A 24,396-nucleotide genomic window follows, 5' to 3' on the forward strand; every position below is an offset into this window, starting at 1 on the left:
AATTGGTTATTGCAAGGAACAGTTCAATGGATTTTATACATTTCCCTCTCAGACAGGGTGGGTATCACAAAATCTCATCCATTTATTGAAAACATGAGACTAAATGAACTTGGACTAGTCTGGTGACCACAAAAGGCAACATTCCAGTAGTGCAGCAGAGCTGATGCTCTCCTGCTGTCTGTCAAATATCGGTTACATCATCAGGAGGATCTGTCCCAAAGCCAGACAAATTCCCCGTTTTGTGAAATAAACCAAACAGAAAGTAACATTGCAGTTTGACTGGCACTCAAAATCCTTAGTAACACTCCTCATCGAATAGACAACAGTGACCGATGTTGTTTGCAACAGACCAAGTTCCTACGAACAAAAAGTTGGAGAATGTGGTTGTGAACTTGGCAACTGCAGTCCCCTTTCCCGAAACAGGAACAGACCTCCTGCGGTCTACAGTTAGGGAGGAGCATCCCAACTCATACACAACACACAGGGTGAAGGGGACGGTGAGACGAAACAAGAAGGCGACCAGATGATATATGTTACATGACGTTTCCCAGCCATGTCTGCCTTTCTTATTGGGATTTTAACCATTTTGTTGTCCCTCTTTCTCTTTTGTTTGTTTCTTGAGCCCAGGAAAAGGTGAGAATAACAGTTCCGTTTTACAAAAGCTAGGTTGGCTAAATGTTTAAAGACGCATCAAGTTTCAAAGTAGATCTACTGCAGCCTACCATTACGGCTGTGATAAGACATAGGTAGATTTTAGAAGTCGTGATTAGCTATCATAGTTTTAAATGTCACTAACAAGACTGCTCTATAGACTCCCTACGAGTCTATTGTGTATGATAAAGAAAGGTTGAAAGTGTAGCCTAGTAAAGGAGGACGCACTGTTTCACGTTCTTCTTCACGTGTTAATTAATTACGCTCCATTGCATCAGTTTTGAATAAAATTGCCATTTTGAGTTCAATTCAATTATGTTACAATTCAGAAGATTGTTTTTGTTTTAATTTCTTCAGGCGTCCCGGTGAGCCTCCGTTAGAAGCAGGCTGGATCCCGTTTCTTGGGGTCGCATTAGATTACGGCAGAAACCCATTGGCTTTTCTACGGGAGACCCAGAAGAAGTGTGGGGATGTGTTTACATGTAAAATCGCTGGGAAGTATTTCACATTTATTACGGATCCGTTTTCTTTCCCGGCCGTTGTTCGACAAGGGAAAAACTTGGATTTCATGAAGTTTGCCATCGGCTTCTCCCAGCGGGTAGGTAGCCGTTTTGAAAATGTCACACAGAGCCGCATTTTAGCCTGAATGAAATGACCGTGAATAAACCTCAATAAACATCACACTGCCTTCTTTGCTGCATTTCTTTGTGAGTTAATTATCACCTTGAAAAACGTCCTCTCTTTCCACATCAACTTTTACCTAATTAAATGGCTACGGGACAGTGGCCAATTTCAGCAATTAGGTAGGCTATAGCAAACTGGCTCAACATACTGAGTAGGCCTAGAGAATAGACACATAGACTTGCACAGTCCTGTACAGTATGCCAATATGTCAGTATTTTACAAGATTACCTAACTATTTCCTTTCTCTGTTCTCTCTTATTATGACTCAGGTCTTTGGTCATGCTGACTTTACAGCACCTGCATATACAAGCAGTTACAGAGAAGTCCACTCCTTATTTCGTCAAACACTGCAGGGACCATCACTCACACAGTTGACTGAGAGCATTTTGGGTAACTTGCAGACTGTGTTGAGACAAAACCTACCCAAGGGTGAAGACTGGGAGGAGGAGGGGCTCCAGGATTTCTCTTATCGTATCATGTTTGAGGCAGGATTCCTAACTCTCTTTGGGCAAGAGGTGGGCATGTTGGAGAAAGGAGATAACAGACCAGCCCAGGCTGATCTATGCATGCACCAGGTGGCCAATGACTTCTTGGTTTTTGACCGTGCCTTCCCCAAATTGGCAGCGGGGCTGCCCATCCACCTGTGTGTACGTGCTTGGCTGGCACGCGAGGCCCTGGCTCAGAAATTCCACCATGTTCGGCTGCAACGCCACCAAAGCATTTCTGCCCTCATCAAGCGCAGGATGGATGCCTTTGATCGCATGCAGCTGGATGAGCGTGGCAAGGCACGCACCCATGTGTGCATGCTCTGGGCTTCGCAGGCCAATACTCTCCCCACTGCCTTCTGGAGTCTCTACTACATGCTCAGGTACTGTGGTGTTTGTGGTCATGGAATACAGCCTGTTTACTTGTGACACTGTCTTTGACTAATAGTATGTTTCAGATGTTAATGACAATGCCACAAAACAAAAAGTGGATGGTGAACAGTAGCCTATCAATCAAAAAGTATGTTTGTTCAGGCAGGTTAGAGAAACATGGAAATGACATTACACCTTGATGAGAACCTCTCATTACAAAACATGTAAAAACAAGTGTAATGTAAACCATTTTGCTGAGAAAGTGAACTTCTTTTCTTCCATTGAAAGAGTTGCTTAATCTCACTGGGTGTGTTTACCTTGCAGTTCTCCAGAAGCTCTTAGAGAAGCTCGTGCAGAGATGGACCTTGTGCTGGAGCAGTCAGGTGATCCAGAGCAACCAATCAGTATCTCAAAGGAACAGCTGGACTCAATGGTGATTTTAGGTAAACTAGTACAGTGCCCGTTCAAACATGCCATTCCTGTAGAAAACCCGTAGCTGACTTACATGCCCACAGGTATGTCTGCTTTAAAAATAGGATGATAGGGAAAAACATCCTTCCAGCTAAGCATTCAATAATGAATACTGAATATTATAATATATTACCCTATGGGCAGTAAGCAGAATTTAGGCATGGCTGCATGTGACATTTCTACAGATCAGAATGACATAAGCCTACAGCTGTTTTGAGTTAAAGCGATGGTTCGGAGTAATTTCACCCTAGGGTCCTTTGCACCATGACCCCGAGCCAAACACCCTCCCAGAACCTTTTTTCCCTTGGTCGAACCCTGGTCGAGTAGCGCTGTCAGAAACGAATGACGTTCTGCAGTCGTGATGGAACCAACTTTTATCTTGTAAATTACCCCACTAATAATGCCCTGAATGGTACGAAACTTCTGCAGTAGTACAACTATGACCTTTAGTCCAATAACGAGGCATTAGAAAGTTTGTAAGTGCACCAGGAGTTTATTTAAATAAGACTTGCCTGATTATCTGCTACTATACCGCTGCGTCGACGTTTCTTCCGTGATTTGGGAAAAGCCCTTAAAAGTCCTGGCAAGAAGCATGCATAAGGATGTAGATCCAGGAATGCACTAATATTTTGTTCGTAGTCCAGTTTGCAACAATTATTAGTTAACACTAAGTTGTAAACACTTCGGAAAAAAAATATTTAAAACTGGATATACCAAAAAAACGTTGATGTAATCACTTCCTGCAAGGACTTTAACAGGCTTTTCCCAAATCGGGGTCATGGTGCAAAGGACCCTAGGGTGAAATTACTCTGAACCATCGCGTTAAGGCTATATGTTTATTGTTAAGCTTATTGAATAACTTACTGATACTGAAGACTAACCATTTTGTGGAATGATGCATCATCGTTTAAAATTTGCAACGATGTGACTCAATCTCTGGTAGGCCTATAAGTGACATCACCCTCTGTCTGCCAGTCGTTGTATGTAGCTTATCGAAATGACATAAGCCTAAGGCTTTGATGTAAGGCTACTCTAAGGTCTTGGACTGTGGAGTCCCACAAGGGAGCTGCCTTGGACCACTCTTATACGCCATCTTCACAAACGATTCATCATCAGTTTTGTGTAAAGCAACTGTACAAATGTATGCTGATGATTCCACATTGTATTATGCTGCAGAAACTATCAGTGAATTGGACAATGTTTTATCAGCTAAGTTAAATATGTTTTTTGATTGGATAAAGCGAAATAAGTTGGTACTGAACATCTCAAAAACCAAATCAGTTATCTTGGGATCGAGTCATAAACTGTCAACCACACCAAAGATGAGTATGAACTTGTCTGGGGAACCTATAGAACAGGTAGATAAAGTAAAATTACTGGGTACAATAATAGAAAGCCAGCTCTCATGGGCAGAACACATCGATACCATAGTGAAGAAGATGGGTTGTGTTATCTCCATGGTGAGGAAATGTCTTTCTTATGTCCCTACACACATCGTGGGACAGGTGGCTAAATCTTTAATTTTAAATCACCTGGATTATTGTGCACCTGTATGGTCATCTGCATCTAAAGGTCAACTAAAGAAAATACAAACTGCACAGAACAGAGCGGCCAGGTTAGTATTGCATTGTCCCATAAGAACAAACACAATTAGTATGCACCGTCGACTCTCTTGGTTAATGGTAGAGAATAGGCTGGATTTCAACACAACTAAATTTTTCAGAAACATTGTCTTTTCTTCTCAATCTGTTTTCTTATACCAAATTGTTAGGTGTGATCAGGTTCATTCTCATTTGACTAGGTCAGCTGATGATGGCCAGTTGATGTTACCACGACCAAAATGAAATGCTTTAAAGAAAACAATTATTTATCGTGCTATCAATCATTGGAATAATTGTCCACTGAATATACGTAAAATTAATCGCAAAGTATCTTTTAAATACCATCTGAGAATACATTATCTAAATTTGTGAGTAGGGGTTGGACATTGATTGGATTTACTGTATGCATGGGCGGATTGTGAACTTTCGGGCCCCTGGGCCCAGATGTATTAAGGCCCCCCCACTTATTGTCGTATATGTAGGAGGGGGGGTTTGGGGGTCCTCCCCCAGAAAAGTTTCAATTTTTCTGATGTGATTTCCTGTATTCTGGTGCATTTTGGGGATGGCCAATACTAAATTCAATCAGATTCATAGCCTACATCCTGATTTGTTGATATTGAGGCAATGATTTCATGCAAAGGCTTGGGCTTCAGGGGCCCCTGACCCCTTGGGCCCCTGGGCCTGGACCCGGTAGGCCCGTGCAGTAATCCATCCCTGACTGTATGAATGGAATTATGAATGGAATACTGTAATTTATTTTGAATATTTTTTGATGGCGTTTATAATGATGTCTACAATGTTTTACTGCTTTTGAATTATCAGTGTTACAGTAGGTGATCTTTTCTTGTTGTGGACCCCAGAAAGACTAGCTTGTCCCATTTTGGTGACAGCTAATGGGGATCCTTTTAGCAATAAACAATAAAGAGACAAACAGACGTTCCTGCAATTTATAGATAAATGCTATTCCTCATGACACCTACATAGGGCAGGGGAACATGTTTACTAGTTCTGTTCCCAGTCAAATATGATTGCTGCATTATGACTTGTTATAAACCCATAGTAACAGATATATTATCATCTAATGTTGTGACAGACCTTTGTATCAACCTAAGTTCTATTGGACATTACCAGTTTTGAACTTCCATTTGCTATGTATGGCCTGCAGGCCTCATGACCTGAGCTTGTCAGAAAGGGGAAGATACTATTGAGGAAAGGTTCCAGTGGGGACTGAAAGATCAAAGGGGGGGGGGGGGGGGTTGAGTAAGGGTGTGTTTGTGTGAATGTACAGAAGCACACATACAGTCCATATGATCAATAGGTATATGCCTGGACTCATGGCTGGTCATTTTTGTGTTCTAAAGTTAAATAAAACACCCAAAATTTGTTTTGTGTGTTTAGATGCCCTGTGTTAACAAAGTCATGAAGCCTCATGATCATGAGTAAATCGGTTAGATTTGACCGTAACACAACAGTAGGGTTAAAAAAGATAAAGAGCCATAAGGTGGGATACTATCTGTCTCATAGGCCAGCAGATTTTGGACTGTCCTATTAAGGCAGGTTGCATTTCCCAAATTTCCAAAAGGCCACAAGATTTGTGAAGCGGGGAGGATGGGTGTGCTGGTCTGGTCAGATTGTAACCTAAGGGAACCTCAGGGAAAGTTGGAAAGAACTCATGGAATCAGATTTTTGGTCTGACCATCACTTGGGTTGGGTGTGTCAGTTACTGGTATGTGTCAGTATGGAATAACAGGTTGTGGCTAACCGTGTCCTTGCTAGCCTAGTGTGGGTCTCCCAAAAGCATAGTTTGCAACTTCCATGGTTGGAACTATGCAAGTACGAGACAACTGTTTCCCAAAACAATAGTTTCAACCATGGTGGTGCAATAGTCCGATGCATTGTTAAGGTACACAAGTGTTTCCCAAAACCATAGTTCCAACATGTACAGCTATGTGCAGTGTAGTAGCAGTAATATTATAAGATTACCGGTAGTAAAAATAATATAGATATGCTGTGTGTTAACAGTAAAATTGTAAGAGTGTATGTCCAGTATAAGCAGTATAAAGAGCATTAATATGGCTTTGTATAAGTGTAACTACAGAAAGTACATTTTATAAATATAAATAGAATACTATGGATGGGATAGGGTAGTGCAATTGTCCGAGGGGAGGGGGCTGTTGAAGGGCAGTCTTGATTGTCCGCCTCCATGTTGTCCCTGTCAAGATTGCCATGGTCGTGTACACATCAGAACACAACAGGCACAGGCAAGGAGGCATCGCGGGGGGACTTGGTTGGTTGGTTGTCACCGGGGTGCAGAGTTAGAGTTCAGTATGGTGACAGCCGCAAGGAAGAAGCTTCGGGTGCGGAGAGATCTGTATTGCGGAGGGGAGTGGGGTGAACAGTCTGTGGTTGGGGTAAGAACAGTCTTTGATGATGCTGCTGCACCTGCCCTGGATGGACAAGGAACCGGTGATGCGTTGGGCAGTTTTCTCCACCCTCTGCAGTACTTTCTGGTCAGAGACAAAGTAGTTGCAATACCATACTGTGACACAGTTGGTGAGGATGCTCTTAATGGTGCAGTGGTAGAAGTTCACCAGGATCTGAGGAGACAGGTGGACCTTCTTTAGTCTCTTCAGGAAGAAGAGATGCTGGTGAGCCTTCTTGATCAGCTTAGGTTGAGGGTCCAAGAGAGGACCTCAGAGATGTGGACACCCAGAAACTTGAAGCTGGTGATACGCTCCACCTCAGTCCTGTTGATGAGGATGGGGGTGTGTGCTAGCTTTTGACTTCCTGAAATTCACAATGAGCTCTTTGGTATTCTTCGTGTTGAGAGCCAGGTTGTTGTCGGTGCACCACGATGTTAGGTGCTGGACCTCCTCCCTGTAGGCTGTCTCATCGTTGTTGCTGATAAGACCAATCACCGTAGTGTCGTCTGCAAACTTGACATTGGTGTTGGAGCCATGTACAGGTGTGCAGTTGTAGGTGAAGAGGGACTCAGCACACAGCCCTGTTGTACACCAATGTTCAGGGTGAGGATTGAGGAGGTGTGGTTATCTAACCTAACAGACTGTGTTCTGTTGGTTAGGAAGTCTAGAATCCAGTTATAGAAGGAGGTATTGATGCCCAGTTCACTAAATTTGGTGATCAGTTTGGAGGGGATGATGGTGTTGAATGCTGAAGTCAATGAACAGCATTCTCAAATAGGTGTTGCTATTGTCAAGGTGGGACAGGGCGGAGTGAAGTGCCATAGAGATGGCATCCTCCGTGCTCCTGTTCTGACAGTAGGCGAATTGGAAGGGTCCCTGTGAGGGTGGTTAGCAAGGTCTTCAGGTGGGCCAGGACCTGCCTTTCTGTCATAAACAAAGGTTTAAATGAAGGAACTTTTAAATGCAGTTGTTTATTCAATTCCAAAGAAATACACGTCCATCCTGGATTAGCGATTGTATTTGTGTGCCCGTGTTTTAGTGACATTGGAAATGGGCTTCAATGGCCACTTGGCCAGACGGACCTGCAGGGCAAATCCCAAATTTGCCAAAGATTTGTCTGGGTATTCCCAGGCTATGTCCTTACAGGACAAATTTGATTTAGTAATGTCACCCTGATCTTAGTGTTAGTGACATGAGCCCTGATTTGATTCAGTCATTCTCAATCATAAATTGGATCAGTGGGCAGTGTCATGCTCCATGGCATCCAATTGAATTTTGCTAAACCACAGTGAAAGTTGCTGCCCCCAATAACATCAAAACATTTCAGGGCTATAAACATCTAACTTTTTTTTTCAAACAGGAAGTATCATAGAGGAAGCTCTGAGATTATCCAGTGCCTCCATAATGATTCGTGTTGCTAATGAGGATTCCACCATCACTCTGGACTCGGGACAAACTGCTGCCATCCGAAAAGGAGATTACATCGCCTTGTACCCTCAGCTTATACATATGGACCCAGAAATATATCCCAATCCTACGGTAGGCTGCATACAGTATTCATATGACCTTCAGAAGTGCTTGCACAAAATACTAACTATACTTTAACTCACATTTTAAACTCTTAATACATGCTAAATAGCCATTAATTTATTTTTTAATAATTCAGAATGCACGATTTAGAGACTAGGCCAAAAACTAGACATACAGCACAGTGATGTGTAAGCCTACAGTATAGTACAGTACAGTTTGGTCGTCTCAGAGAATGCTGAGTGAGCCAAATGGAAGATGTGGAGATTAGGAGATGTGAGCAAATGTAGCCAATTTGGTGCATTCAAATATTCATGTTCAAATATGTTAATGATGCAGTGTGTAAAATTATGTTAAATTTGACTGAAGCGGTGAATTTTTACATTGATGTTATTCACTGATGCCTCTCCATAAATAAGTCATAATAAACTTGAGTTATGTGAGTTAACTTTTTTGGTGAAACGGTTGTCGAGCTATTGCTTAAAGCATGCAGTCGTATTACGAAGGCCCTGAAGGGTCATGGTGATTTTATTTTATTTATTGCATTTTCACGCAATACTCTTGTGTTCCCTTGCAATGTTTTACAATTCCCATGCAATAATTTCACATTCCCTGCATTCCCATGCAATACATTTTCTGTTATGATCCCACTAGCCCTCTAAATGTGTCACTCTTAAGAACCAATGCCACATAATGGATCCCCTCATAGATTTGTATTTGAAATAAATTACATTTGTATTTAATAAAAAATAATAATGACTTTAAATGACAAATTCAAGCCCTTGGCATCTTTGTTACCAGCATTGATGGCTCCTCCAAGGTGGACATAACACCACATCCACCAGAAGTGATCCGAAGATAATATTACATTAAAGCCATATATAGAGCCTAAAAATGGACTTGTGTGGAACTTTAAGTACTTTCAACAACCCAGTCAACCTTAAAATGCTGACAGTTATTTGGAGAGGGCAAGCACCACCAGCCAAAGGATTGAATTCTGGTGGGGATGTCTGCGCAAGGAGTGCACAGAATTCTGGACATCTTTATTGACTAAACTCAAAGATAACACTCAATTTGTATATGATTTATTTGTGACATTTTCAATATACAAACATGAGAACAGAAGTCCTCTGAAATATGGGGAGAAAGAAATACAGGTATTCATTTTGCATATAAAATATAAATATAATATAATATAATATAATAAATAAATATAAATATAAAAATGACAACAAAAACTAAGGGATGTACAAGAAAAACAAAATAAAGCAAACAAAACAAAAAAAGGGTAAGTATTGACAGAGGTTGGAGTGACACCATGTGGATAGTATTCAAATCAAACAGAGCTGCGGTGCTGCATGCTGCTAATATGGACAAAGTAGACTTGGGCAAGGTGGTGCAGGACGTTGGCGCGGCTGCTTAATCGAAAGGTACACCATCTAGTTGGAGAGACCTGATGTGATCTAGGAAGGGGTCCCAGATTTTAGAGAATTTTGCAATGGAACCATGGAGGGAGTATTTGATTGTTTCCCCTGTCCACTGTATCCACTGGGAGTGAGACAGAGCGCGGGGGGTCTTCCAGTGTAACAATATCATATGTCTTGCTAACAGTGTGAGAAAAGCCACAAGCTCGCAAAAGACGTTAGTGAGTGACCTATCGGTAGGACACCAAACAGGGCATCTGATGGTGAGGGGCGGATGTTGGCAGATGCAATGGCTGAGAGAGTGTTAAAAACACCATCTCAGAATGACTCGAGGGCGGGACAAGCCCAGAACATGTGACCGAGACTGGCAGGTCCCAGGTGGCATTTGTCACAGCTTGAATTAGTGCTGTGGATACTGGTATATATCACTGGATATATACCAGTTAGCTTACTTTTCGACCAGTGAACTCTATGAACAACAATTTCGCATAGAAGATGAGTGAACCCACTTCAGAGCATGATCCCAGACCGCAGGCCATATCTCTATATTAAGATCTCCCAACCATGCACCGCATAGAGCATCAGATGATGAGGACTGATGAGTGAGAAGAGTGTTGTAAAGTGTTTAAATATACCTTTGAGGTAAGGCTTGGTTTTGAGGATAATGTCTATAAGGGTGGGGGGAGGGATGGCAGGGAAGCCAAGGAGGTGACTGCGAACAAAATCTCTCATTTGCAAATATCTAAAGAAATGAGTTGCCGACAGTTTGAATGCCTGAGTTAACTGTCCAAATGAAGCGAAAGTACCATCAATGTAGAGCTGGTTGATGGACACAATCCCTTGGTCTCTCCAGGTTAAGGAAGCCTTGTCAATCACAAAGGGAGTGAATAGAGGTTTAACCTTTGGAATGCAGGGGCCAAGACAATCTGCTGTGCAAAGTGCTGTTTAAATTGAGTCCAGATCCTGAGGCAGTTTTTAACAATCATACTATTTGAGTGCACAGATGGTGATACAGTTGTGGGAAAGCACAAAAGGGACATTAGAGATGAGGTGAATCTATTAACGCAGCAACAAAGATAACACTCAATTTGATGGAGTTTTTCTGGACAAAAGCCTTGTCCAGTTTTTTTGTCGAGGATTAATCATAATTAATTAATATTAATCAAATAATAAACTCCCCACGATATGACTTTAGCCTACATAACCTAGCCTATTTGTTACCGTTCATCGTGGCATTTGCTGAGAAACAAATAGTTCGCAACAACACACGCTGCTGAACTTGAATCAAACATTCTTTAGAACACAACTGATCAACCGTCTGCTTTCACGTTTGAATCAAGTTCCAGTCCTTGCGTAGTGATATGAAAGACGTATCAGAAGCACAAAACCCGTTGCCATTGACAGCGGTAATTATATGTTTGCAGCGGTAATTACATGAATTTATTTTACCGTAGAACGTTGGGAAATCCCATTCAAGTCAATGGAGCGTTCTACTAGCATTGTGAAGAGCCGTATAATAATATTCTATAATGTCATATTTGGTCTGTGTAGCTTGTGGTTTACAAGCATTGTCTCCCTATGTTTTGGTAAAGTCAGTGGAGGTAGTATGTGGGTAGACCCTATGAAAATGAAACCTTCACAGTACCTGTTTTGTCCAATAGTGTCACAGCTGTCGCACCTCGTTCCTCTGTTCCGGCTCCAATCCCTGGATCTACTCCAGTGCAGGTTCCTGCTTCAGCTCTATGCAGAACTAGTCTGTTCAACCTCTCCCACCATGTGCAGCACTCAACTGTATCGAACGTGCTCATTATGTTTGTATTTAAACCCTGGACAGTTGTCTTTGTGTGATATTCTCTGTTCTAAGGAAGACGCTGTGTGCGGTTGGGCCAAACCTTTTTTCATCGCCGTGTCCTTACCTTGTTTGCCCATTGGGGTCTTTTGATTTTGGAATCTTCGTGTTCCTGGTTTCTTTGTGTGACAGAATATCACACCCCAACATGTATGCAGCCAAGGCAACAAGAGTTTGTGAAACCATCACCCAGCAAGGTCAGATGCTTGATCAACAGTGAGAATACACTCAAGACTTTCCCCGATTCGAGACACTCTTCAAAGCAGTGTTTGAACATCCGGCGAAGGGACTGGAGGTCGGGGAGCTGTTACTGAAGCTATACCAGAGTGATTATTCTGTAGCTGACTACTCTCTGTCTTTTCGGACCCATTCCAAGTGGTTGGAATGAGAAGTTTCTCCTCACCGTTCAGCTGTGGTGAACTATTCAGCAACACAGTAACTTTGAAATAGGGATCTAATCACTATTCTGGCCCTGCCATGATCGATTCTGGTGCTGCTGGCAATTTCATTGCAGAACAGTAAGTGCACAGTTTGAAGATTCCAAGTACTCCATGTGTCCCTCCTTTGTGGGTGAATGCAATTGATGGTCAAACGCTGGGCTCAGGACGGGTCACTGAGAGAACACCAGTCCTACAACTCGCCATTGACCATGATCACAAAGAAACATTAATTCACCTATCCATCCCATTTCCTAGGATCGCCATGGCTCCGTCAACATATCATATCTGTTAGTCTAGCAGCAGGGTTGGTCTAGCAGCGGGGTGCTTGCCTGGTCTCCAGCCTGTCAGGACCAGTGTCTATAGGTGCAATGTTCGTTCACATCTGTTGAGAGTCCGGAGGCGGGAGACATGAATATCCCATCTGAATACCAATATCTAGCTGAAGCTTTCAGTACAGCGAGTGCCACACAACTACCACCTCATCGCCTATGAGATTGCGCTATTAACCTTTTGCCAGGGTCACCACTGCCACGTTCCAGAGTTTATCCCCTGTCCACCAAGGAGACAATTACCATGCAGGACTATGTGGATGAAGCTCTGAGACAAGGTTTCATTCGACCACCCACAGGACGGTGGATTACGCCCTTGTATAGATTACAGAGCTCTCTGTGCCATCACCATCAGTTAGCCAATGCTCCATCTAGGGATGTAACGATTACCGGTATAATGGTAAACCGCGATAAAAATGTTGACGATAATAATTACCGTTTTCATTTCAAATATCATGATTATCACTGTTGATTACCGCGGTGTGGAAACCGTGTGTTTAATCCTTCCCAGCTTCATCCGAGCCTGCTTTTGACATACAGTAGGCCTGGTACAATGGAACAAAACTGGTACCCTACTGATTCTGTTGTCTAATTGATGGTTTTAACTACCATTCGGATTAGGCTACACCTGATTTTAAAAGGCTTTTTTCACCGCAAAATGTGCACTGTATGTAAAAAAAGTGTACTTTGGAGTGGGTAAGACTGTTTTTAGTGGCAGGCTAGCACATACCGTTGACTTGCGCTAGCCTAGCACCTGCGAACTCTGCAATTAGAAGGACTGGATGAAACGTGTTGAAAACGGTCTCCACTGATAAATATCACACTTGCTTACTTGGAAATGAGGTCCTATGTCCAAAATCCTGAACCACCCCTTTAAGCTATAAGCACATAGCCAATTAAACATGAAGAAAAAAGTGAACGGGATACTTTTTGAAACTATTTTAGCTTGTGTAGGCCTGTCAGTGGTTTCTGAACATATTGAACACACTTTTAGAAATACCGTGATAATACCGAAAACCGTGATAATTTTGGTCACTATAACCGTGAGGTTAAATTTTCACACTGTTATATCCCTAGCTCCATCAGTATTCCAGTCATTTCTAAATGAGATTCTCAGAGACATGTTTCACAGGTTTGTTATTGTCCGATGACATTCTTGTGTACTCTGATAATCTGCAGGATCATGTAAAACACGTGAGGGCAGTACTCTCTTTGTCAAGGCTGAGAAATGTCTCTTTCAAGCCAATTTCATTCTTAGGCTATGTGTTAAGTTCACAGGGAGTCCACATGGATGAGGAGAAGGTGCGAGCGGTTCTGAATTGGCCAAGGCCCAAGACTACCAAGGAGCTCCAAATATTTTATTGGCTTTTCCAACTTTTTACGCCGGTTTAAAGGGAATTTCAGCTCTGTTGCAGCTCCTTAAACCATAGTCCTGAAGGGATGTCCTCATCAGCTCTCCTGGACACCTGAGGCAGAGGAGGAAGAAGAAACCCTTAGCATTTTGGGGTTCCCAAAATTTCTAGCAACACCCCTGACCTCGGTATTTGAAAAATCCTGGCTATGGCCTTGTGAGCTTGAGAACATTGATTTGAACTGAGCACAGGCTTGAATTTCATTGACCGTTCATTGATCGGACTTTATGGTTGGCACCCCATTCCAATAGACACCTCTGTGGTGATCGACTTTCTGGTGCATATTGTGCAGAGTGGCACACCCTGCATCAGGAGGGGTGGATACCTCCTTTGACATATTGGTCAGCACACATTCTGTTGATATAAAGATATGGTGGTATGCATGATGTTTCCCAGCGTTGAAAACCCTTTAATTGCCTTTCTACAGTTACCGTGACCAGTGCTGATGTTATCAGACCCACATCTGTGGCAGTCTTTTAATGTCACATAGTTTACCCTGTGAAACAGACAGAGACATGCATGCATTGTCTATTTCCATTTTACACTGCAAAAACCATCTACCGGTATATATATCTACTATCTATATATCTTATCTATTCTTGCTTGTAGTTCCTGGTTTAGCAGTGATTCAAAAGATCTGATGAAGAGACATGCATAAGACATGCATGCCTTGTCTATTTCCATTTTACACTTCAAAAAACATCTATATATATCAACTAGGCCTATCTATATATCTTATCTATTCTTGCTTGTAGTTCCTGGTTTAGCAGTGCCTGAAAAGATCTGATGAACAAACCGCAAACATCACAAAATAAGCTAGTCAGGCTTTTGTTAAGGCTCCCAACTGGGTCACACCTTGAGCCCTCACACTATGAAAATCTGGGGTGGCTCAAGGTGAATGACCGGAGTGAAGCAGATAAAACTATGCCTGGTGCATAGGAGTGTGTATGGTGAACTACCTTAGGAACTTTGTACTGGTTATTTCAAACCTGTATGGGGAATGAGTCATTCCTTTTTACTGATTCTTTACCCCCACCCCATTGAGGCCCACAATGGAAATACGCTTTTTAAGCTTTATTGTGTTATTCTTGATATCTTTGTAAGAATGTGCATGAGTATGTTGTCTTCCAATGTATCAAATAAATCCTATCTATCTAATCTATCCAATCAAGTGTTATTAATCATAAAAATCTAGTTGGTATTGTATTTAGTATAAACTAGAGTTACCCAACGCGTTCTCGTAAGATTATTTTGACTGAATTTAATTGCAGCCTTTCTTATTTTAAGAATAAGATGTCTTATCAAGACAAACTTGCTTTGTTTTTAGAAATCACAGTCAGTCGTAGTTACTCGGTGTTGGAATGACCTATAGTAATATTGTGAGGGAACACAAAAGTTGCGGATTGCAGGAAAATGTAAAACATAATTAAGGTTTTGTCAGTGTTGTGTTTTTTCTTCTTTTTTTTAATCTACAAGACATACTTTTCAAAATTCCCAGGTGACCCAAAACTAGGACTATATAAAATATATATATGTCAAACATTCTCTCTTCATAGAGAGCAGAGAAAAAATACTGCCTCAGGTTACATTGCATACCCAAGACCCCTTGTCTGTTACTGGAAAGGTCATGATTAGGGTTAATTGCAACTTTAGTCACAAGTGTATATCTCTTTCCTGCAGGAGTTCCAGTTTGATCGCTTCCTGGACAATGAAAGGCAGAGGAAGAGCCTTTTCTATAAGAATGGCCGCAGGCTAAAGAATTTCTTGGTGCCCTTTGGCTCAGGGGCAAGCGAATGTCCTGGGAGATTCTTTGCAGTATGTGAAATCAAAATATTCCTAGCGCTAGTGCTGTGGCACTACGATCTGGAGCTTGGACACTCAAATGCTCCACTGACCACAGACTGTACACGCGCAGGACTAGGCATCCTGCCACCCACACAAGACGTCCTTCTCCGCTACAGAGTCAGGCCGAGGGCCAGCACGTCCGACACATGCAAAGAGGAGCAGCAAGGGGAAGGGGATAGTAATGGGACAGTTGAAATGACAGAGTAGCACTAAGAGGTATAGTAAGTATATATACTCTTTTGATCCCGTGAGGGAAATATACTGAGAGAAAGACAGCAGAGAGGAAAGAGAGATACTTGTGTAATGAAGAGTATCATGTAAAGTGTGCAGTAAGAGAAGTGGGAAGCGTTGGAGAATATTGAAATTAAAATTAGAAAATTAGGCAATGCTTTCTTAATGCAGCAGCTGATATTGTTATACTTTTTTTGTCATATTTCTGTCATTGATCCTGTTTTGGGATTTCTGTCTTGTTTTGTACACACTGTGTTGTGGCACATTGTGGCAATTACTCCATACAGTATGTGTTGAATTCTTGTTCATGTGGTGCAAGAAGATAGATGTAGTTTAAGTGTAGCCTAAATGTTCGAGGGACCAACCATGAAAAATATGAGGGTGGAGGAGACAAATATCAGCATTAGCATTTCATATTTTAAAATAATCAAAAACAATGATGGTTAAAATATTTCTGGGTGAGTTTATGCTAGGAAATGCACAAGTCAGTACTGGCTTGAGACTAATGTTGTGTCGCTTCAGCTTTTATTTGTGTGCATTGTGTGTTCAACTATGAAAAAAACATGTAGGCCTGCCGCCTGCAGAGAATAAAAGCATGTAGGCTATTTTTAATTATTGTATATTTTGTTGGAAAACAATTTAAAATGTGCCAGTACTATACTATGTACTCTATGTAGACCTACTATATTTATTTTCCCCACATTTATTTAGCTATTTATTGCTTTAACAACGTCTTGTCAACGGCAACTCTGCTGAAGAACTCTGGGCGAATCTATTTCCATTCACAGACGAATCCCAGCGGGCTCATAACAGCCCAGTGGAATGGACCTAGAAAGACCTAATGAGGGAACTCGTAAAAGAGAAAGAGAATTCATGAGAGACCCTGATGGGCTATTACATGTTAAATACTAAGATTACCTGAACTTAGCCCTGATAATATTTTCTATATGAAATTTCATTTTATTTAATAATTTGACAATTAACATGCATAAAACAGACATCACACCGGCAGTTCGTATATTGGGCGCACGCGCACCGTAGCAAGTAGGTGCCATCCGCATTTGACACCGCGTGCTCTACATTTGGGCTTTAACAACAAAGTCGCTGAGGTGCGCGGCCCGTCACCACAGCAACAATTGGACCGGACAAGTCGACTGCACCAAATCCAAGATACAGCGGTGTCTGCGTTTACCCCCCCCAGAAGGACATAGCCTACCAAAACCGCAATTTGCGACAAGAAGGTAGGTTGGTTGGATGAGGTCCAAGAGCCCAGTTTGTCTGTCAGGTAGCCTAACATTAGGTTACGCCTGAGCATCTCAGATAATGTTCTAGATTAGTTGGTTATTCTCAGGCTGTAGAGTAGCTGTGGTCGTTGAGGCTTAATGGGTATAGGCTAATATATAGGATAATATGGTAGGCATACTGAAACTATCCCACATTAAAGCGCTCTGTGTTGTTCTAGCACGTCGGGTATTCAATGGACGCCCAATTATTCACATCGTATGTATTTATTATAAAGTTCTGCTTTTGCATCTCTGATGCTCTGCCCTCCTTGCTCTAAGGTTACATCTGCAATGTAAAGCAATACAATGGAGCACACGGCTTTGCTTACGTCAGATATGCGGCTCTTACCAGCACATGTTACATAGCCTACATTTGTTACATATACATTTACAAAATAATATATGGCTAGGGTTTCATGTGTAGTAGGCTACGTGAAGTGTATATAGATATATATCACTATGTCTATGTCCAAATGTAATGCCTGCTCTTATCCGTGCAGAAGTGTTGCTCGTATCCTTCAGGTAATCGGAGCTCAGTCAGAAACCCGAAACGATGTCATTGTATCCGTCACTTGAGGACATGAAGGTGGATAAATTCATGCAGGTCTGTGTCTTAACTGTGATATCAATAATGCACTAGTTTGTGCTTTTTTCCTCTGCGCCAGAGATCTTGGGCTCATTGCAAACCATTTTCATATTATTTACTGTTGTGATGGTTTTACAGGACATTGCGCAGGCGCAAAATGCGCTCTCCGCGAGCCCCTCCAGAGCAATAGCTTTACCAGAGCCAGGCCCCGCCCAGGAGGAGAAGGCCATTGGGTTTGGGGACACAGTTCCTGAAGGTGTGTGATTATATAAAATGTCACTTAACTATTAGCTGAATTAATTATATTTTCCCCACCCCCTTATGCACTAATTTATCTGTGTTGTAAAGGACTTTACCCAAGGTTGTATCCTGAGTTGAGTGAATTTATGGGCTTGAATTTGAGTGAAGATGCTTTGCAGCAGGTCCTCTCTCTCCCCTCCTCGGACCAGTCTAGTGGGGTAAGGGTCCAAGGTGTGGAGCATATGCACATGTGGAATTTCTGTGTGTGCATGTGTGTGAGTGCCTCAGAGAGAAAGAGAGAGAGAGAGAGTGTGTATTTGTGTTTGCATAACTGTATGGATGTGCTCTGTTCCATAGGTTGTGAGTGTCATGTCATCTGGTCCAGTCTGGGCGAGTGCTCCTATAACAGGGGGTGACGTAGGCATCCGTCGAGCAGAGATCCGGCAGGGTGTGAGAGAAGTGGTACTGTGCAAAGACAATGACGGCAAGATCGGCCTCCGTTTGAAAGCTATAGATAATGTAAGATTAGCCATGCACAGACTGCTCATGAACACTGTCACACATCACACTGATATCCCTCTAATATTACTTCACTGAATCACACACATGCACACGCAAAAGCACACACACACACACACACACACACACACACACACACACACACACACACACACACACACATACTGCACACAAATCCAAATGCACATTTACTGTGTTTCAGCATATGATTAAGTGTATTTTACTCAGTAAATGTGTGTCTGCATATTTCAGGGTGTTTTTGTACAGCTTGTGCAGGCCAACACGCCGGCAGCACTGGCAGGTTTGCGTTTTGGAGATCAGTTGCTGCAGATTAATGGAGAGTCCTGCGCCGGGTGGAATAGCGACAAAGCTCACAAAGCGCTAAAGAATGCTAACGCAGAGAGGATCACGCTTGCTGTACGAGACAGGTAGAGCCCTGGAAAGATAACACTAACATGCAAGTGTTTGCATACTCAACACACAGATTAATCATCTTTTCTGTCATAGAGTGGTATATTTACATGTGTGTGTGTGTGTGTGTGTGTGTGTGTGTGTGTGTGTGTGTGTGTGTGTCCTTGCACAGGCCTCTGGAGCGCTCAGTTACCCTTCATAAGGACCTGAATGGCCAACTAGGGTTTTTATTTAAAAAGGGTCGTATCACTGCCATAGTGAAGGACAGCTCTGCTGCGAGAAATGGTCTCCTTACCGACCAACAAATTTGTGAGATCAATGGACAAAATGTCATTGGCCTCAAGGTCAGTGTCAGTCTCTCTCTCTCTCTCTCTCTCTCTCTCTCTCTCTCTCTCTCTCTCATTCTCTCTCTCACTGTGTCTGAATATCTGTTGTCCACTGGATGTCATTTCTCCATCTCTGTCCTTTAGGACTCTCAAGTCTCTGATATCTTGAATTCATCAGGAAGCGTTGTCACAGTTACTGTGATGCCATTAGTCATATATGAGCACATGATGAAGAGGTGCGTTAAGCATTTGTGGGATTTTGCTAAGCAATCAGAGTGCTCCTCATGTTAAGGCCTTCCTCATTCTTTTTTTTCTCGGTCTTTCCTTTCTTTCACTCAGGATGTCCACCAGTATTGTGAAGTCCCTAATGGATCACTCTATCCCAGAGGTCTAATGGTGTTCGTTGCTGATGGAAGCCAGTGCTGTTTAAATTCCACCAGATGGCACACACACACACACACACACACTCGCATTTGATTCAGAAGATGTGAAGGGACACCAGTAGTGTATGTGAGAGTCGTGTGAACAAGACAGAAAGGGAAGATAGAGTGAGAGCACGAATAATAAAGATAAAAAGAGAGAGAGAGAGTATTTACTGAAACGTCTTCCTTTAGACTTGGTTTATTTGTTAAGTTTATTTATTTATTTATTTGTCCATTTATTTAGTACTTGATCTATTCCATATGTTCTTATATGGTGTTGGCAATATTACTCAGGCTTCATATTAACTACATGCCCATATTTAAAATGTTAGGTTAACCTGATGGAAACCAGGTACCATACATTCAGTAATGTTAGCTGAAAATAAAAAATAAAAATAAAGATACATTGACTTTGGAAGCCATTTTAGAACTATGCAGGGAGAAATGACAAATCTCAGAATATTACAGTTCATTATTTTTAAAACCATAATGTGTGCGAGTTATGTGTGAACTTGAATTTTTCTGTTTATTATTGATTTTTTGCATAAGTTATATGTGAGTATTTTGTAGTTGGGAATGTGTTAAACAGGTTTTAGCTTTTGTTCTCTTGGTGATTCAAGGGAAGCACTTGACGTTAACTGTCCCCCAGAATGTGCACCTAAAACATTCTGAAGTAGATAAAACATTGTGTCCAAAGATATTTCAAGAATTTGTTTGTTTTATAAATTAATTCAGTGCAGTTAAAATAAATAATAATGTTATCTTACATGTCCTCAACTGTAAACAGTGCTGTGTAACACTGTAGTGTGTCTTTAGTAGTCTGTAAATATGACACTATTTATATCACTGTATCTTTGTCAGTGTGGTCTTTAGTTTGATTACATGTCAAGTACATATCACTAAATACATATGACTGAAGTATAATGGTACTTACCTACATACCTCTTTCCCTCCTTCATGTCGGTATTCTACACATTCTGTACATAGGGGGGCCCACCAGAAAATATCATACTCTAGCTCAATTACAAATGTGAAACATTCACACTCAATGATATCTGAGAATTCATGTGTTCATGTATACTACTAAGACACCTGTATGTACAACTGTGATACCTTACATACACTGCAAATTCATGTAGGAAATGCTCATAGGCCTAGTCAAACACAAGGGATGCAAAGAGAAACAGTGCAGCATTTTTTTCAGTTTTCTGATTTGTGATTTACAAGCAACTAGTTTTGGTCAGCATCTTCTGCGCACTGGAGTAATGATGAAACAATTCAATTCAGCTGCAGTATCAACCTGGCATATGTGCCACTACATTATGTGCCTTTTACCACATGTTCAACTGATTCAGATACAGGGATTGGACAATGAAACACTGGCCAACACACAGTAGTGTTTGAGATTTAATGCCTACATATTTGCACATTTCATCAGTAAGAACAGAATGTAAAGGTTGTATAAGGAGAAGGCAATAACACAACTGTACATAAAATATTACAATCCACACAACATAATGGGAGACATCAAAAAAGAGGACAAATTGCCGGTATGTGTCTCATTGGCACATCTGTTACTAGGACAGTACATCTTTGGTCCATCAAGAGCTGAACGAAAGTAACTTCAACAGGAGTAACTGGATGCAAGAGGAAGCAGTCCATATGAGATGTCTGGGTACCAACGCAGATTACCGTAAAACTCCAAATAATAGCCCGGGCTTTTATTTTCCCAAATCGCCAAACTGCACCGGCTAGTATTAGAGACAGGCGTCTATATGAGACAGGCCTTTAATTCCCTTTACACAAAACTTTTCCTCTGCAAAGATGGAAAATATTATCGAATTAATTATTTCAAACACACTGAATGTCTTCCTATATGACTAGGCTATCTGATGACAATTACAGATCATCATTCATTTAGTGTTGAGATGTTGTTCATTGAGTGAGATACAGTAAGATCCAAATAGCGGGGATAGCCAGAACAGATGAAACACGTTTTAATTATGTAATTTACAAAGAGATCGCATCACACTGGAAGCTCATATTTTGTCACTAGCAAATAGCCTATATCAGTCCTTTGTCAAATACAGTTGCATTATCAGCCCTGACCAAAACCGTTCAGGAATTATTTATGCAAAAGTGGAACATGCTTAATGTTTAATTCTCCCTCCTTTTCGGCACGAATGAAACAGCATGAGAGAGCATGAACCATATTGTTTCTCCCGTTTTGTATTTGCCAAATTTGACAACAGTCTACATTCAAATCATAGCCTACTTCCAGGCGCGGGAACATATTTTTGACCAGGGGTGCTGAATAACAAAATAATCATGGATGTCCGACGATTTCTCCCCCAGCATATGATTCGAATTTAGACAGCTAAATACGCCATTTCACCGCCGTGTATGAGTAGGTCTAAGAGTGAGAAGTTTTATAATGCCCTGGGCAGCCACATTCCACTGCAACTATGCGCAGCACTAAAAAAAACTGTGCGTGCACACACCATGTCCCATAGAAGCGCACTTGACTTTACATCATTAACCTATTTCAGTATATAGCCAGAGAATGTCCGTAGACGGGCTCTGATATAGTCTAAGGTAAATTCCTTTCTGACTTCTTTCTCTGTAGTATAGAAAGAATAACGTTCGCGAACCGTTCTGGTTTTGTTGCCAGCATGAAAACACGCTTACCATCGGCCTATCCGCAAATTTTAAACACAAGGGATGAATTGAACGATGACAAAGTCGGACATATAGGCATAGTTCATATTGAAAAAAAAGCTATACAATTTGGAACTCTAGCTTTTCACCGCAGTGTTTTAATGGCATAATCATAACGTGCGCAGTCTGCGCCATACTTAAGCCCAAATCACACCCAACATTCGCGACGAGATGAGCAGCAACTTGATGCAACATTCTAAAACCTTGCAACTGTGACCAGACAAGGTGAATGCTTTGCGACGGCTTGCAACGACGTGCAACATCTAATTCACACTGCTGTAACCTCCTTTCTGTAACGGTTTCGTGTCATTGCGAATCTTTAAACAGACGATCTGACGGGTTTTAGAAGATTAAATACAACCCGAAACTAAAAAACAGACCAGGCCTCTACTGGAGACCGGCCTTTAACCCAAACCTGTAGCCACGCCAGGCGTTTAAAAGAGACAGGCGTCTCTTAGGGACTCGGCGATTATTTGAAGTTTTACGGTATATAAAAAAAAAACATGAAACCACTGCTGCCCAACTAATTGCAGAATTAAATGTGCATCGTTACTCTCCTGTTGCCACCAAAACTATTCCTCAGGAGCTCCACAGGGTCCATATTCATGGTTCGGCTGCTATAGCCAAACCATTGGTCACTCATGCCAAATATTGGGCTGTGGAGAGTGTCCAACATGTTTTGTTCGTCAATGAGTCCACCTTCACTGTCACCTTCATGGTGTGGAGAAACCCAAAAGAGACTTTTTAAAAAACATTTTGGAGGACCATGTGCACCCAATTTTGGGGCAGCCGTGGCCTACCGGTTAGTGCTTCGGACTTGTAACCGGAGGGTTGCCGGTTCGAACTCCGACCAGTAGGAGCAGCTGAAGTGCCCTTGAGCAAGGCACCTACCCTCACTGCTCCCCGAGCGCCTCTGTTGTAGCAGGCAGCTCACTGCGCCAGGATTAGTGTGTGCTTCACCTCACTATGTGTACACTGTGTGCTGAGTGTGTTTCACTAATTCACGGATTGGGATAAATGCAGAGACCAAATTTCCCTCACGGGATCAAAAGAGTATATACTTATACAATGGTTCAAACATTACCCTCAAGTCGGGGCTGTGTTAAGATGATCAATGATACACCAGTACACACAGCATGACAGAGTGGCTTGAACATGAACAGAGTGGTTTGAATATCAAAGTGAAATTAAACATCTCCCATGGCCTGCACAGTCACCAGATTTTAATATTGTTTAGTTACTTTGGGGGGTTTGTTGGAGATAGTCAGGAAATGTTTTCCTCTGTCAGCATCATGTAGTGGCCTGCCAGCGCCACCCACTCTGCAAGAGGAATGGCTCCGGCCACTGTGCACTCATTCCCAAGACGAATTGATGCTGTATACTAATAAATTACTCTGGTCTAAAACCAGGTGTTTGAGTTTCATTATCCAATCCCTGTATTTCACACACATGTAAAAGTGATTATTCCAGTTGTGTATGCAAATGTTACAAATTTTATGTGTATGTGTGTTCTATGTTGATGTTTAGGCCTATAGATGTATCCTATCCCAGAATGTGAGCAAAGAAATGATAAGTGAATACAGGCGCATCATGTGGTATGCAGGGGCGTAGCACACGATCCTGAGCCCTATGCAGGCCTGATGGGCCCCCATGTTCCCCCCTCATGCATTCCAGACTTTTCAAGGGCCCTCTCCCCCTTGGGTCCCTGGTAATCAGTCCCACTTTTACCCCCAGTTTGATGCCCCTGGTATGGCTTTTCCATGGATATTTGGGGTACAGGCCATATGGGATGGCAGGAATAGACTTACCTGAAAGAAAAGTTTATGAAATAACTAAAGAAATACAATGTCTACATGCAATTGTTCTGACATGAAATTCTCAATTACTATGCCAAGAAAATAAGACGTTTTATTGCACTTGATGGTGTAATTTAAAACTCATAAAAACTGAACATAGCCTATGTTATGGTATGAAGTCTCGCGAGAAAATACACGTCCCATTTTGCCACGTTCCTTCATCTTGTATCGCGGGGAGTTTGAACAAGGAAGAGAGCCTTTACATCTGATTGGTCTTTTCACTGAAAACCTCCACCCTCTAATACTTTGACTAAATATGATTGGATTACATCTTTGCCTGTCAAGTTTTCA

General features: G+C 41.8%; 2 protein-coding genes across 2 annotated transcripts; both read left to right on the top strand.

Moving 5' to 3' along the window:
- Positions 1 to 477: 477 nt before the first annotated feature.
- cyp7a1b (cytochrome P450, family 7, subfamily A, polypeptide 1b) lies at positions 478 to 16,354 on the top strand. The gene is made up of 6 exons (XM_076290469.1): positions 478 to 633; positions 1,009 to 1,249; positions 1,605 to 2,203; positions 2,517 to 2,635; positions 8,048 to 8,226; positions 15,349 to 16,354. Exons 1-6 carry the CDS (start codon positions 554 to 556, stop codon positions 15,718 to 15,720), a joined length of 1,590 nt encoding a protein of 529 aa, XP_076146584.1. The 5' UTR covers positions 478 to 553; the 3' UTR covers positions 15,721 to 16,354.
- A 483-nt stretch (positions 16,355 to 16,837) lies between these two features.
- On the top strand, positions 16,838 to 20,300 carry sdcbp (syndecan binding protein (syntenin)). Its single transcript, XM_076291291.1, has 9 exons — positions 16,838 to 16,985; positions 17,528 to 17,631; positions 17,752 to 17,869; positions 17,962 to 18,071; positions 18,211 to 18,372; positions 18,625 to 18,800; positions 18,956 to 19,127; positions 19,254 to 19,345; positions 19,449 to 20,300. Exons 2-9 carry the CDS (start codon positions 17,581 to 17,583, stop codon positions 19,501 to 19,503), a joined length of 936 nt encoding a protein of 311 aa, XP_076147406.1. The 5' UTR covers positions 16,838 to 16,985; positions 17,528 to 17,580; the 3' UTR covers positions 19,504 to 20,300.
- The last annotated feature ends 4,096 nt before the right edge of the window (positions 20,301 to 24,396 follow it).

This window comes from Alosa pseudoharengus, unplaced genomic scaffold (assembly GCF_046254945.1).
Source record: "Alosa pseudoharengus isolate Yale_2024_CS ecotype anadromous, Long Island Sound unplaced genomic scaffold, YU_APseudo_1.1 YU_APseudo_1.1_scf_18, whole genome shotgun sequence".
NCBI classification, from domain to species: domain Eukaryota; kingdom Metazoa; phylum Chordata; class Actinopteri; order Clupeiformes; family Clupeidae; genus Alosa; species Alosa pseudoharengus.

Bases quoted from the DNA above. Each gene is read 5' to 3' on its own strand.
- cyp7a1b (XM_076290469.1), top strand. From the start codon at position 554: ATGTCTGCCTTTCTTATTGGGATTTTAACCATTTTGTTGTCCCTCTTT. The intron at 1,250-1,604 runs GTAGGTAGCCGT...ATTATGACTCAG, and splicing joins CCATCGGCTTCTCCCAGCGG to GTCTTTGGTCATGCTGACTT. The intron at 2,204-2,516 runs GTACTGTGGTGT...TTTACCTTGCAG, and splicing joins AGTCTCTACTACATGCTCAG to TTCTCCAGAAGCTCTTAGAG.
- sdcbp (XM_076291291.1), top strand. From the start codon at position 17,581: ATGTCATTGTATCCGTCACTTGAGGACATGAAGGTGGATAAATTCATG. The intron at 18,072-18,210 runs GTAAGGGTCCAA...TCTGTTCCATAG, and splicing joins CCTCGGACCAGTCTAGTGGG to GTTGTGAGTGTCATGTCATC. The intron at 19,128-19,253 runs GTCAGTGTCAGT...TCTGTCCTTTAG, and splicing joins AAAATGTCATTGGCCTCAAG to GACTCTCAAGTCTCTGATAT.